Source organism: Eretmochelys imbricata, chromosome 7 (genome assembly GCF_965152235.1).
Source record: "Eretmochelys imbricata isolate rEreImb1 chromosome 7, rEreImb1.hap1, whole genome shotgun sequence".
NCBI lineage: Eukaryota > Metazoa > Chordata > Testudines > Cheloniidae > Eretmochelys > Eretmochelys imbricata.
The window spans coordinates 40,135,669-40,149,666 of record NC_135578.1 but is presented as its reverse complement, the minus strand read 5'-3'; the positions used below and the strand labels follow the sequence as shown (position 1 = coordinate 40,149,666).

The 13,998-nt window shown below is 41.0% G+C and overlaps 1 protein-coding gene across 1 annotated transcript in view; it reads left to right on the top strand.

Moving 5' to 3' along the window:
• The window catches only part of SLC6A11 (solute carrier family 6 member 11), a 173,836-nt gene that overhangs the window by 33,837 nt on the left and 126,001 nt on the right, over nucleotides 1-13,998 (top strand). The window contains exon 5 of the mRNA XM_077821422.1: nucleotides 5,060-5,192. Coding sequence (XP_077677548.1) covers nucleotides 5,060-5,192 — 133 coding nt within the window. The remainder of the gene's footprint in view (nucleotides 1-5,059; nucleotides 5,193-13,998) is intronic.

Genomic DNA, 13,998 nt, shown 5'->3' with positions numbered 1-13,998 from the left:
GAGCACCTACCCTCTGAAAACAACCCCTTTAAAGTGTGTCAGGTTGAGGGCCCAAAACTAGCTACTTTTGAAAATCCTTCCCTCAGTGCAGCAGTTATTTCACCAGTGGTGATGCTAGGCATAAGCACAGCAAAGCTGCTGAAGTGGCTCCCAATTTAATATTGCCCCCAAAATACTGTTCATCTGTTTTAATGTGGACTTGTTAGCAAGTGTATTAATATGTGTTGGGTTGGTATATCTTTTGGTTTGTGGAAACAATGCAATTTAGTATTTTTAGGGTGTGGCTGAGGGATAAGGGGACATTCCTGCTTAGTGCCCCCAAGGGGCTAGCATCGCCTCTGCATTTCATGACCAGGGATTTTGTGTGCAATAAGAAATCACCTTCTAGCATGTGAATGTCTGGCCATGGAAATACAGAATAGGTATCATTAATTTAAAAGGATACTAAAAAAAAAAAGCTTCAGAGCTAAAGAACAATTTAATTTTGAGGAATTGCTTTGATTTGTTGTTCAAATTGATAAATTTGAGATCTGGATTTTCTGTTTTGAAAAAAACTCAAAAAAGCAAAATTTGTAGGATTCAACTCACCTAATAACGCCAAATTCAGACTTAGAGTCAGAGATAGCAACTCTAGTGGTTCCAGTTGTGGTTTTCTCCCACATCATGTTTGAAATTGGTCCATAGGTCTCCAACTGACTACAATGAGCATGGACACGTGCAACCACAGCAAGATCAAGCCCAGGCTGTTGAGTCCTTTCAAATTTATTTTTCAATAATGCTTTTACTAAATTTTGAAAAGTTGTGAGAAAGGAAAGCTTGAGATCAGTTAGCTTGTAAATGCCTTTTGTTACATGTTTGTACAGTGCCTAACAGAGTGGGGTCCTGGTCTATGACTGTCCCTAGGTTCTGCCACAACCCAAATGATACATAAGGATAATTGCGATAGATGTGGAGGAAGAGTCCTTGCAGTAGCATGATGACACAGATGATTCTTTGTTTCATCCAAGGCTGGTCCAAGCAAATCTGGGGCTCTGGAATTGTCCTGCAGTGAATTCCAGTCATAACCAGAATGTTGCGGGTGAGGTACAACTATGTGTCATAACACACCATTTCTCAAGGAACTAACCCATCTCCCATGTTATTCAGTGTATATTGCAGAGTAGGCTCCTTGGCTAGATCATTTTTAAACACATGGCAGAGCAGTGTCAGTGTGCTGTGTAGCTCTTGCCTTTGGGGCATTGGAAATTCAGTGTCTGTTCTGGAGGAATGTTTAATTGATATTACCAGCTGGATGTGTCAGAGCTACTTCCTCCTCAACCCTGGGAAAACAGTAGTCTAGCTGGAGGGATAGGGATTGTTGATATGAGGGCGCTCTGGATGAAGGCAATGAGCAAAGTTAAGAATGTTTAGTATCACTATGGCCTATCCCTTTTCCAGGAAAAGGAATATGTCAAATATACTTTGGAGGCTTCCCCCCTCATTTGCACAACTTTTTTAGGTCTCTTATATATTATGTGAAACCCCACAATGGCAACAGAAGCCTCCTTGATCACAAGGCTATATTCCCTTTTAGTATGATTTTCTGCATGTTTATTCATAGCATGAAATATGCCAGGAGGCAGCAGATGTTTGATCATTGCTTGGGCAATTGTTATCATGTTATACCCATCTTCCACTTGCCTACCTGTAAAATGGTGCATTGATTTTTAAGGTCACACTTCTGGGTTGTTGTTTTTGGTTTTTTTTTTAGAGGAGGATTAGGAGACAAGGCTGGAAGTCATACTGAACCTAATGCAGCATGCACCACAGCTGTTCCTATGCAGTTGAGAACTGGATACTTTAAATGGGCCTTTAATCAGCACATAGACTTTGCTCTGGAGCCAGGGAGCTCTGGCCTCATTTTCAGTTCCAGTGTGCTGATAAATTCAAAACCTTTCCTCTGTTCTTGCTCTTGACTTCATCCTTCCCTCTTCAACTGAAACACATCCTTCATCGAGTACTGCTTTGTTTGAGAGAGAAAGTGAGCTGGTAGTGACCCCTGTTTTGGTAGCCTAACACTCAGGGGTGAAAGTGGACCAGTACGGGGGAGGGCCACCGGGAAGGCACAAGGGACAGCAATGCAGCGCTTTAACGTCATTGCCACTTTTTCTCCCCACTGCCTCCCGGGCCACTGACTGGGGTGGGGGGTGAGGGCAGCTGCACCGGGTCCAGTGATTTAAAAGGGCCCGGGGCTTCTGGCTCCTGCTACAGTGGCAGTGGCCAGAGCCCCAGACCCTTTTAAATTGCTGCCGAAGCCCCAGGCTGACCCCCCCCCAACCCTGCCCCTTCCACCCGAGGCCCCGCCCCTTTGGCCTCCATGCTGGTAAGAATTTAATATTACTTTCACCCCTGCTAACACTTTCCATTATGAAAGATTCTTGCAATTTTTTGAGAAGCTCTAACATCTCCTTTGTTTTCAGCAGGACTTTGAAATTCAGCAGGAAGAAAGCCCTAGCAAAGTTACTTTTCTTTGACCCATAAGACTCCATCCAGGTTTAGCTGAATTAAAGGCTTCGCTGAATTAAAAAAATGGTTAAAAATGACCATTTCCCTTCTCTCTCTTGGGTTTCTGAGGAAAATTTGGTTAGTGCACCAAAATACCTAAACAGGAGCATTCTAAGAAGCTAGGTCCATGCCTCCATCAAAGCAGCCGCAGCAGTAACAGCAGTATAACACTGAACCTGGAACATGTGCAAGCTGCAGAAGCAGCTGTTGCAACAGTGTGAGGGTTGGAATGGGTGAGAGCTTGGACAGGCTTTTGTCTTCACAACCAGAGCATCTGACCCAGTACATGGCTCCAACATCTTGTCTCCTACCAAGGGTGGCAGTGGGAAGGGGGGGGCAGAGGTACCACATGGGGAAGGAGCCTGTCTATTTTGGGGGGAAAAGAGAGAGAGCTGGGTCAGGCTTTCCCCAACCACCACTTGGAGGCAGTGCATGGCATAAGTGAGTCATCTCTCTGGGATAACGGCCTTCTCCTGCTGTCAGCTAATGTACTTAGTCCTTCAGTTAAAATTGTCGCAGTCCGAGCAATGGTGGTGAATGGTCAGGGTTCAAACCCTGCTCATGATGCAGAAGTCATTAGTTGTACAAAAAGTCTTTCTTTTTTTTTTTTTACTTTTTTCCTTTAAAAATAGGAAATTATATTAAAAATAAAACTGTTAAACATTATTTATTTGTCTGTACAACCTTAATTCACCCTGTTTGTTCATATGCATTATGATACAGTCCTTAATTACATGATCACAGGTTTCCCTCCCCCAAGACCTCTGCCTCATTCAGTACTGGGTTGGATGCACCAGGGAGCAGAGTGAAGGTTTTTAATGTAGATTTTTTTAAAAAAGGAATAACGTTATATAATGTAAAATATTTGGCTTTAGGGAAGCATATCCAAAGTTATCTGAGTGCACATATGTAACCCATGCAGGCTTGGTTTGGCACTCTGTCCCCCTCTAGATGGCACTTAGCCCAGCTAGCAATTGCTGAGTCTACTCCAGCCTTAGCTAAGAGCCGTGTGACTTTTAGCTCATGCATTAGAGACTCATTCACTAAGCTCCAGAGGTCCCAGCTTCGATCTCAGCTGCCGACGACCAGGACCTGTCGGCATTACGCACAGACAGATAGTAGAAAAAATTAATAATGATACATTGAATCTAGTGTCTTTAACACAGGAAATGAGTACTTATGAACTTTAAATTAATTAATCTTCACGGTGCCACTGAGAGGTAGGTTAGTGAATGTCTCTAAGATTGCAGATAACATTGAGTGCAGATCCCCAAGGAAGCTTTGTTCAATGAATGCGTAGAAGTTTTAAGGCAGCAGATGAAAGGTATACAAAGAAGGAAAAATGAACTAGTCCATTCTTTCCCACTTGGCAGATTTTATGTGAATAAGGATTGGTCTCCCTGGGCCTGATACTCTTGTATCACTCCAGTTTTACATCACATATGCTGAGCTGCAGAACCCCATGTTGTTTCTGTGACCAGAATTGATGGAAGCTTAATAAAAGGGTGAAAAGGGACCTAAATGGTTGAGAGTAATTATTCTGCAGTATGCCATTGGGCACATGGCTAATTACTTGCTAGAAGCAGTTTAGAGTTCACTAAGCACTTTGGTATCTATGGATATGTAATTAATACAAAATGCCATTTTAAATCAACCTCAACTGCTGACTTCAGACCCTGACAGAGTCAGCCTTCACTGCTCTGGTAAATTCAGTTTCCTTTAGAAAAGTCTTTTAATTCCCCATAGATGCTCTCTTAATTTTAAAAGGAGATGAAATCCCTTAAAGGGATTCATGAAATGGATCACTTGTGCAGAAAGAAATTCTTGTTCCTACTCGTAACCTCTTTATTCACTGTATCACAGAGTGTTATGTTTTATTTACAGGGTAGGAGTGGGGGAGGGGGTTGGCAAACAGAGAATTGGCATGATTTGTGATTCCATTATTGTTTCCTACTAAAAATCAGAGCACATAAAAATGGCAGCTGCCTGCCCAAGACAAGAAAATAATTCTAAAGTTGGGGAGCTTGGTCCTTGGCTAAAGTAGTGCACTGAGATTCAGGAGACTTGGATTCTATTTGTGGCTGTGCCACGGATTTCCTGTGTGAACTGGAGCGAGCCACTCACTTTCTTTCAGTTACCCATCTACAAATGTGGAAAACTAGACTGCCTTTCTCCCACCCTTTGTCTGAAATGACTATTTAGATTGGAAGCTGTTATGGGCAGAAGCTCTCTATCGCTATGTTTGTACAGTGCCTGACACAATGGGGCTTTGTCTCAGTTGGGGCCTCTTGGTGCTACTGTAATACATATAATAATAACAGCAGCAGTGAGAAGTAGGAATCACATTGCACTTACTACTTCTAAGCCCTTCTTTCTCAGCATGGTGCATTCTCTGTAGGCAGTTGCCAGTTCTGTGTCCAATTAAAGCAGCCTTCCTTTGACCCAAATGCTGTATAATTATTTTGTTTGTAGTTTTGCTAATATTCTAGCATTTCACTATCACAATTTTTTGTAGACGCAGGGTGTTAGCCATATCCGATGGAATTGAACATATTGGGAATCTCCGCTGGGAATTGGCATTATGTCTCCTCGCTGCTTGGACTATCTGCTACTTTTGCATTTGGAAAGGAACAAAGTCAACTGGAAAGGTAAGACTGAAAATGCTCTGTGTCCTCTGGGGCACTACAGGACTTGTAGTCTCAGAATACATGTGAAAACTAAGGGTACTTAGCTTGAAGAGGAAGAAAATGAGAAGACTTTCCTACTCCAAAAAGGAAACCTGTAAATGTGTGGGGCTTGATTCTCTCTTACCCTGAGCTATGTGATGTCATTTACACCTGTGCAAAGTGGGTGTAAAATGCTACCAAATCAGAACAGTAGTGTCATGGGGAGCTGGCCCCATAAGGAGAGAGGGGTCTCAGTCTACCTGTGACAAATATAGGTGAGGAGAATGAAGGTCATGTGACCAGTGGGTCAGGTGACCCAATCAAGCCTGCAGTACATAAGGAAGCGACCTGGAGAGAGGAGATGCCACAGATGGTTGCTGCCAGATGTAAATATTGCAGAGAGTAAAACGGCTCCTGCTGGTCCCTGAGTCAGCAAGGTGAAGACACCCATGGGGAGGAGGCCTGAGGAGAAGGCAAAGAAGGCCAAACTCCAGGCTCGGAAGTGCTGGGAGAATAGGAAGATGGATTTCAGAGTGGAGGGGCTCTGCCCAGCATGAGACTGACATTATGTTATGTTAATAGACCAAACCCCAAGAAAGGGGGTGTTATTGGACACACACCTTTGTGGAAGTTACTGAGGAGTGTGAGTGAAGAGGAAATGGAGGCAGAGTACCATAGAGCCACCCTAGGCCAGGATGGGGCACTCAGGAGGTGACCGACCCTGTTTCAGGGAGCATTTTATATCCACCTTGCACTGGTGTAAATGTCTATACAAGATGCAGGCAATGGAGAATGAGGCCCCTTGCATTTTGTCAGTTCTGTTTTGGGTGAGAAAGTGCAAGCTATGTTTTCTTCTGAACACACCATATCGGACTATATAGACCTTTGCTGTGTTAAATTTACAGATGAGACCAATGCCAAATTCTAAACCTCAGTTGCAAGGCTTGGGTGAATTTTAACAGGGAGATGGGCACACAGCATCCAAGATGTGAATTTGGTCTTAAATTGGAAGGTGTTGCAAACATCAGTGATGACAGGGAAATAAAACAAAGACACCAACAGAATTTAGAAACATAGGCAGCATATAACAAAATTGAATTCATCTGGAAAAGTGAAAACTAACACCTCTGGAAATAACAATCCCCAAGAGAGATATCAAGTGGGAGGAAGAAATGTTGAAAGCAGTCTTACTGGAAAAGACCGAAGGGTGATGATGGGTAACCAATTAGATGAGAACTTGCAATACCATATTGTGCCTTATAAGCCAGAACAAGTCTCTGCTAAATATGCAACAGAGACATCGCTTCACAGACTAGGGAAGCCATCTGGCACTGGTGAGATTGCACATGGAATAGTGCATGGAGTACTTCAGTAACAGAAAGATATTGAGGAACAGGAGAGGATTCATAGAAAGAAGACAAAACTATAAAGAGTCTGGAATGCCTGGTTTTAGAGAGAAGATGATAAGAACTAAAAGTGTGGAGAGGTGGTGGTGGGGGTGGGATGGTGGAGGGAGGAATGAAGCAATAAATGTCCACGTGTATTTGAAGCATGTACACCAAGAGGTACAGGAATGGTTTAGGGGGCCACAATGAATGGGATGAAATTGAGCAAAGGTGAGTTTGTTGACTGTCAGGAAAAATGTCCTGATAATCAGATCTATCAGGTTGCAGAGCAATCAGTCCATAGGGAGGGGGTGAAAGCCCTATCAATGGGGAGTTATTTTGTGTGACTATGCAAAACACTTTTGATTATACTATAGGGAACAGGCATGGACTGGCAGGCAGAAGGCTTGGGTGACCTCAGACAGCAGGTCTTTTACATCTCTGCTTTCTATTGTTTTTCATACATGTACTAGGGCATGTTCCTTTAGCTTCCTCTATTTCTCCAGAAATGGATCTCTGACTTAACCTGTGAAAATGATTAGTCTAGCTGATAGACAAGAAAGCTGTTTTAATACCATGGCGCATACCAGAGCGCAGTTACAAAGGAAGAAGAGATGCTAATATGCAGAAGGAAGGAATTGTTTTATTTAGGTGACATTTTGATAAGCGTGTTCAGCATGAGGGTGGCTGTGGGAGGGCCATTTTGATGACAGCCCGATGGAAAGTCATTTCTTTTCTATTCAGTTGAAATGTTTTGGTAACCTGTTAATTAAGCAAATAGCCAAGCCATTACAAAGATATTGAGTGTGGGGGGAAAGGGGGGTTTGATGGGAATTGAGCATCCAAATCCCCTATATGGCTTTAGAAATCTCAGCCTGAAACCAAAAAAAGTTGAAGCTGGAATTCTCTGGGAATTAGGAGGCAAAGGCTCATTACAGACTCATAACACTTCGGTTATTTACAGCATTTTTGTGCTCAAATAGTTAACAAACAACTAGGCAGCTGCATATGTAGACACATATGAAAATTTAATGAATAATATCAAAAGTCCAGCTCTTGCTTTATGGTAAAACAGTGTCTTTTGTTGCTCTGTTATGATAACAATGGACTGTGTTTTGGGGACTCTTTCCATATATGCAGCAGCAGGTTAAAACTATAATTTCCTCAGGAGCGCTAGGTTTGGGGGCATATCTACTGTCAGGCTGATACATCGCTGCCACAGGCAGGTATTTTCTGGTGGCTGTAGGGTGGGTTCAGATCCTCTGTACCCGAGTGCATTTGCTGTAGTTTGTGGTGCTCACTGCTACCTGTGAAATGGGCAGTAAGGCACTGTAGAAGCCTGCCAATGTAGGAGCCTATACGGGCAGAATGTCTGTGGGATGTAGCTCACATTCAGCACTGCCCCTTTCCCTCCATTGCTGCTGCTCTTATCGGAATGGAAGTATTTCACCTCACGAGTTTTCAGTATCATACCTTAGTTCTGATTAATAATTAGGCCCTTCACCGGAGACTCTTTTCCAGTGTCTTCTCTAGGCGAGTGATGCATTTTTGTTCTGTAAGAGGAACTACCCTTTCTGGGGTGGCTGAAGGATTTCAGCCCTCTGAGAATTATTGTTCTTTCTTCTAACAGAGGACTGTGGGAATGCATGTCTTCTCACTGCCTCCACTGACTAGTTGGCCAAGTTGGTACACCACAATACTGTGTTGCTGTCAGCACTTCATTATGATTAGGGATGACAGAGTGGTTTCTGGGTATGCTGCAGTTTTTATTCCTATTATAATGGTGTTTTAAGTTTCTTTCAAAGATCTTCCATTTTTAGTCATTGACATGGGCTTACACATAGTGTGTGCTCATTTTTATCTATATGTGCTGGGAAAATGTAGGACACTTCCAAGTTCTGTCACTAATAACAGTCATCTCTAAAGCAAAACAAGACTTGTATTTTTTTTAAAAGTACATCTTAGGTATAGCTTCAGAATGTACAATTCTTTCATACTGCCACTCCCGCCCCCAAATAAAACACCAGTTGCTTCCCTACCACCATATTTACTAAATATTAGATAACTACATTATGGGCCTGAGTCTCAGCTGGTGTAGATCAGTGTAGCTTCCCTGACAGCAGAGCTGGCTGGGAATTGGAATTTCCATTCTGTGGTAAAATGCCAACATTTTGGGGTGGGGGGGAAAGATCTTTCTGAATTAGAACAACAAAAATGCTGAAATTTCAAAATTTCCCACAAGATAAAAATTCAAAAAAATTTCAGTTTGGGACCATTGAAACTTTTTGATGTTTATATTATATTAATATATTTAATATTTATGAATTAGATCTGGTTGGAACATTTTTGATGAAATATGCTGCTTCATCAGAGTTGAAATGTCTCAGGGAGATGTATCAGTTTCAACCAAGTTTTCAACAGAAGGATTTTTGAGATTCAGGATGGACTCTCTGGCTGTGGAGCGAAAGGGAGAAGGGGTGAGAGGGTGAAAACCTACCTTTTGGATCCAAAAAGTCATGTTTTTACGTAATTCTGTTTCATGAAAATGTTCAAAAGGTTTTGGTTGTGTTCCACATGGAATGAAAACCAATTCTGAAACCTTGAAAGTTGTCACAAAAAGGAATTGTCATCTTCCGGACAGCTGTAATATAAAGATATTAAAATATTTATGTTAATATTGCATTATAAAAGTCAAAATGATAAAGTTGAAATAAAACATTTTCAACTTTCTTGAAACTAAACATCTTGACTTTTTTCCACTCAAAATTTCATTAAAATAGCAACATTCCCACACATTTCTATTTTGAGGAAACTACAGTTTTAATGGGAAATCTTGTTCAAAACTTTTCAACCAGCTAAAATTGACATCAATGGAGCTATGTCTCTTTACTCTCACTGAGTATCTGGCTCATTGATAATTTACCTTTAGATCAGCTTGCTGTTATTTGACTACTTGCTTACATACTTTACAGACTAATAATGCAGTGAATGGAGCAAGATCAAAAGGAGCTAAAGGTGGCAATATAACGAGACACAGAAACATAGGAATTGCCACACTGGGTCAAATCTGAGATCCATCTAGTCCAGTAATCTCCATTCAACAGTGTCTACCACCAGATGTTTCTGATGAAAGTGTAAGAACCGGCAGTAGGCAAATGTGGGGTAATCTGCCTTCCAAATTAGGTTTTACTCTGGTCTCTAGTAGTTAGAGATTGGTGTAGCATTTTTTCCAAAATGTTTGTTTTCATTAATGATGATAATCCTGGATATTCTTGTTATCCCTATAAATTCCTTTTTGAATCTTGCTAAGTTCTTGGCCTCAATGGCTTCCTGTGGCAGTGATTTCCACAGTCTAGTTACATGTTATGAGAAAAAAATATCCACTTTAATCAGTTTTGAGTTTCCCATCTTTTCATTTAATTGGACGTTTCCTTGCTCTTGTTCTATGAGGGAAGGAGATCCGAAGCTTCCAATCTATCTTCTTTACAGCATTCAATATTTTATGTACTTTTGTCATGTCTCTGTTGTTTGTCTCCTTTCTGGTCCTAACTATCCTAAATAAGTTTCGTCATCTGCAAATTTTGCTATGTAGAGAGATGTGAACGAACCACGTTTCTCACTTGAGTCCTAACTTAATCTCTTCGGGCTGGTCTAAACTAGGCAGTTACATTGGTAAAGGTACATCTCACAGAGGTGTGAAAAATCCACACCCCTGAGAGACGTAACTATACTGACCTAACCCCTGGTGTAGACAGCACTAGATCGATGGCAGAATTCTTCTGTCAACCTAGCTTTTGACTCTCGGGGAGATGGATTATGTACAGTGACCAGAGAGCCCATTGATGTAAGTAGTGTCTACACTGAAGCACTACAGCTGTGCTGCTGTAGCATTTTAAGTGTAGACATACCATTTGTGAGAACAAGGCTGTATCCTTCCTGCTTTCAGCAAGGAGTTGATTATTAGAATAATGCTTCCTATTCCTAACATACAGGATTCTGTGAATGCAGCTGGAGAAACTTCAAGGAACCTTACCATTAATAAGACATATTACTAATAATATATTGCATTGCTAGAGTGCTTATTCATCATACAGCATCGCTGAGATACACCCATTCAGGGCTGGGGAAGCAATAGTCAGCTAGTGTGCAGTCTGCTGCATAACCACGCGGGAAGTGAGAAGATTTGGGCGAAGACATTTGGACATACCCATCGTCTTCTAAAATATGCCACTGTTTTTAATGCCCTATAAAGAGCCCCTCTTCTCTACGCTATATGTGAGCTTGTAATGAGAAAGGGCTGAAGCAGTGCTGCAAAAATTAATCTGGTTCCAGGCATTCGTGGTGTTTCAAGCCTGAACTGTAGAGCACTGAGATACCCCTCCAGCTTTGCATTCTTATGTATAATACCCTGTCCTAATATTTGAAAAGCAATAACAGACCAGGAGGAAAAGGACTATTTAAAAGTGAATCTAGTACAACAAGGAGCAGTAGGCTTGGATAAAAGGACTCTGTTTAGATGGTGAGGATTAGACACAATTTAGCTCTTCAAGTAATTAATGCAATAAGCATCCCTCAGTCACATGCAAGATCAATTTATGGGATATTGTAGAATCTTTCCTGTATGCTGCAAGGAGCCAAGATAGATGAGCCATTTCATCTCTAGCAACTAGTCCTTGGAATACTTCTGATGAAACCTGATGGCCTGATCCAAAGTCCATTGAAGGCTCCCATTGATATCAATGACCTTCAGATCAGGCTCATAAGGCAGTACTGTAGCTAGTTATCCCAGAAGACAAGGCTTTGAAGATGGAGGATCTTTGTTACAGATATTAATTCCGTATCAATTTGCTTGTTACTGGGTTAGCTAATGGCTCAGTGTTTGCTTTTGGTTTATGATTGATCATTTTAATTACTGGACTCACCAATGAAAAGGCAATAAATCACGTGATCAGATAAATACTAAATTGCTAAAAGCAAACAACCAACACGCCCCTGCCCTCTACAAAGCAGTAAATAAATGCATTAAAATCTCGTATTCATGCCAATTTGCTCTCTTGATGTGCTTCATAGAGCAAATTGGGATATGATTGACACAGTCCATTATGATATGTCTTAATGGTACTTGTCTGGAGAAATCTTGATTGTGGGTGAAAAACTGCTTTTGGGCAGAGAAACCTTTTTTAATGAGTTTTAAAACAACAAAAACCATGATATCTGTCTGCAAAATTATGGGTTGTATTTTTGCCACGTATGATTTAACAAAGAGTCAGAATTTCCCAATGTTAAGTGTTAAATTAAAAATGTATTATTGTGCAACACTGAAATCTGAGGGTGAGTTAATGCTCTGAGTATCACAATACTCACATAACCACCGGGATTATGACCCATGAGTTTGGATGGATTCAATGATTCAAATAAAATAAAATACCACCTCTCCCATTCCTTTGCCCAAAACTTGAGTCAAACCCAAATGGAAAGTTATCCTTCTTTGGTTTGCAGTTCCCCTGTACCTCTAGGTTCTGACCAGGACTGGAACTGGCAAAGTACAGCACTTTGTGAAAACCTCTTATGGAATTTCAGGGACCAGCTGGAAGGTACAGAAATCTCTCAAAAGAGCTAGTTCCTATGAGTTCATCAGCCCTATTTTAGATATTGGAGTGGTTTGAATAACCATCTGAACATTTAGCTGCTTATCCAGACTGTACTTAACCTGAGAACCTTTTGAGGTTCTCCCACCGCTTGTTTTGAGTTACCTGACGTTAAACACTACCTTAATCCATGCAGTGGTGTGATCATCCGCCATAACAAATAGAAGCAAGAGGTGGTAGATTACAAAACTCAGCGGGGCTGACTCTGAGGGACTAAACTAAATAAAAACAGAAATGTTATGCTATCCCAAGAAAGGGCAGGGAAAACCACCTCTTCAGCAGACAGCAAATGTCTACAAGAAAAACCTTCATCATCAACACTGGTGAAACATAATGCTTCCTGTGAGATTCTCTGGTGTTACTGTATACAATTGATGCACTCAGATACTTAGTGATGGGAGCCAGCTAACAACTGGATAAATAAGATCTTCACATTACCATAGAATGTGTGAGTGGATTGATTAAGAAAGTCCCATGAGTCAAAACATGGAATAATAGAATAGATAATTATTACACAAATATCTTCTCATTAAATATTTATAACACATTTTCCCTAATTATCATTACCTTCCTGTTTTGCATTACAGTTCTAAAAAGGATCCTGCTTGGTTAACATAATTGTTTGCAACTCATTTTAATAAGATCCCTTAGAGGCTTACTCTGCAGTGCACTTACCACACAAAAACTTAAGGACAGGAGAACTGCTGAATTGTTTATTTTTGACCTTTATTAGTCATTCTTGTATTCTACTTCCTACCATGGCATTACTGAAAAAGGTATAGAAACCTTAACAGGGCAAAAGACTTCCTTGTCCCCTAAAGGAACTATGTTACACTTTTACCTACAGTAACAACATTGGTTACTGGGTTGAAAGTGAGGGCAGAATTTGGCATTTTTTCCTTAAAGTGCAGACTTTCCCAACTGCTTTCTATATGCATAAATATCTAAACCTGTGACATTCAACGCAGCTCCTCAGATTAATGGCTGTGACTGAAGCTTGTTGTGTTCTGCTTGATTGGGGTTAGCAAACTTGGTTTGAGACAATAAAACTTCCTAATGGCACCTGATTTGGGGGGTTTGTCACAACATGAAGCTCAGATAAGGGTAAAGATTCATGAATCCCTTAAGTGGGCTTATTCGGATTAATGGTTTCAGGTCAGACTCGGTGACATTCACACTTTCTAGCAGCCAGATCATTGCACTTTTACTCAGGCTGAATAATGTCTTATGCCTCAAGAAGTCCCACTGATTAGTATGATCTGGTCCTAGGTAGATTTTTAGTCCAGGGTAACAGACCCAACAGACCTAGATAGTTAAGATACATACTTGATGAGCATCTGAGCTTTCAAGTGCTTATCCTAATAAATTAAACTCCAAACCTTTAAAGACTCACAGATCATTCGACAAATGAAGTTGAAACTCCACTAGATCTGGTTAAAGTTTTATTTTCTTGTCAAGGGAAATCCATGAATTTAGACGAGGAGTTTATCCGTACCTGTCAACTTTAAAAGGCAATATTTAAGCTGTCAGACCCAGCATTGGCGGAGTATAAAACCATCCTTAGCTACAGAATTCAACACATTCCTTCCAGTCGTCTCCATAACCTCTCCCCTTCCTCACTCACAAGCACAGCTGGATAGTGTGAGGTGATTTATGGGCATCTTTTTGTTCTTCCTGTCAAATTATTTGATTATCCAGGTTGGACGAGCAGAACAGAGGACACAGTGCTAGGGGAAGAAAAATCATTTTCTTTTC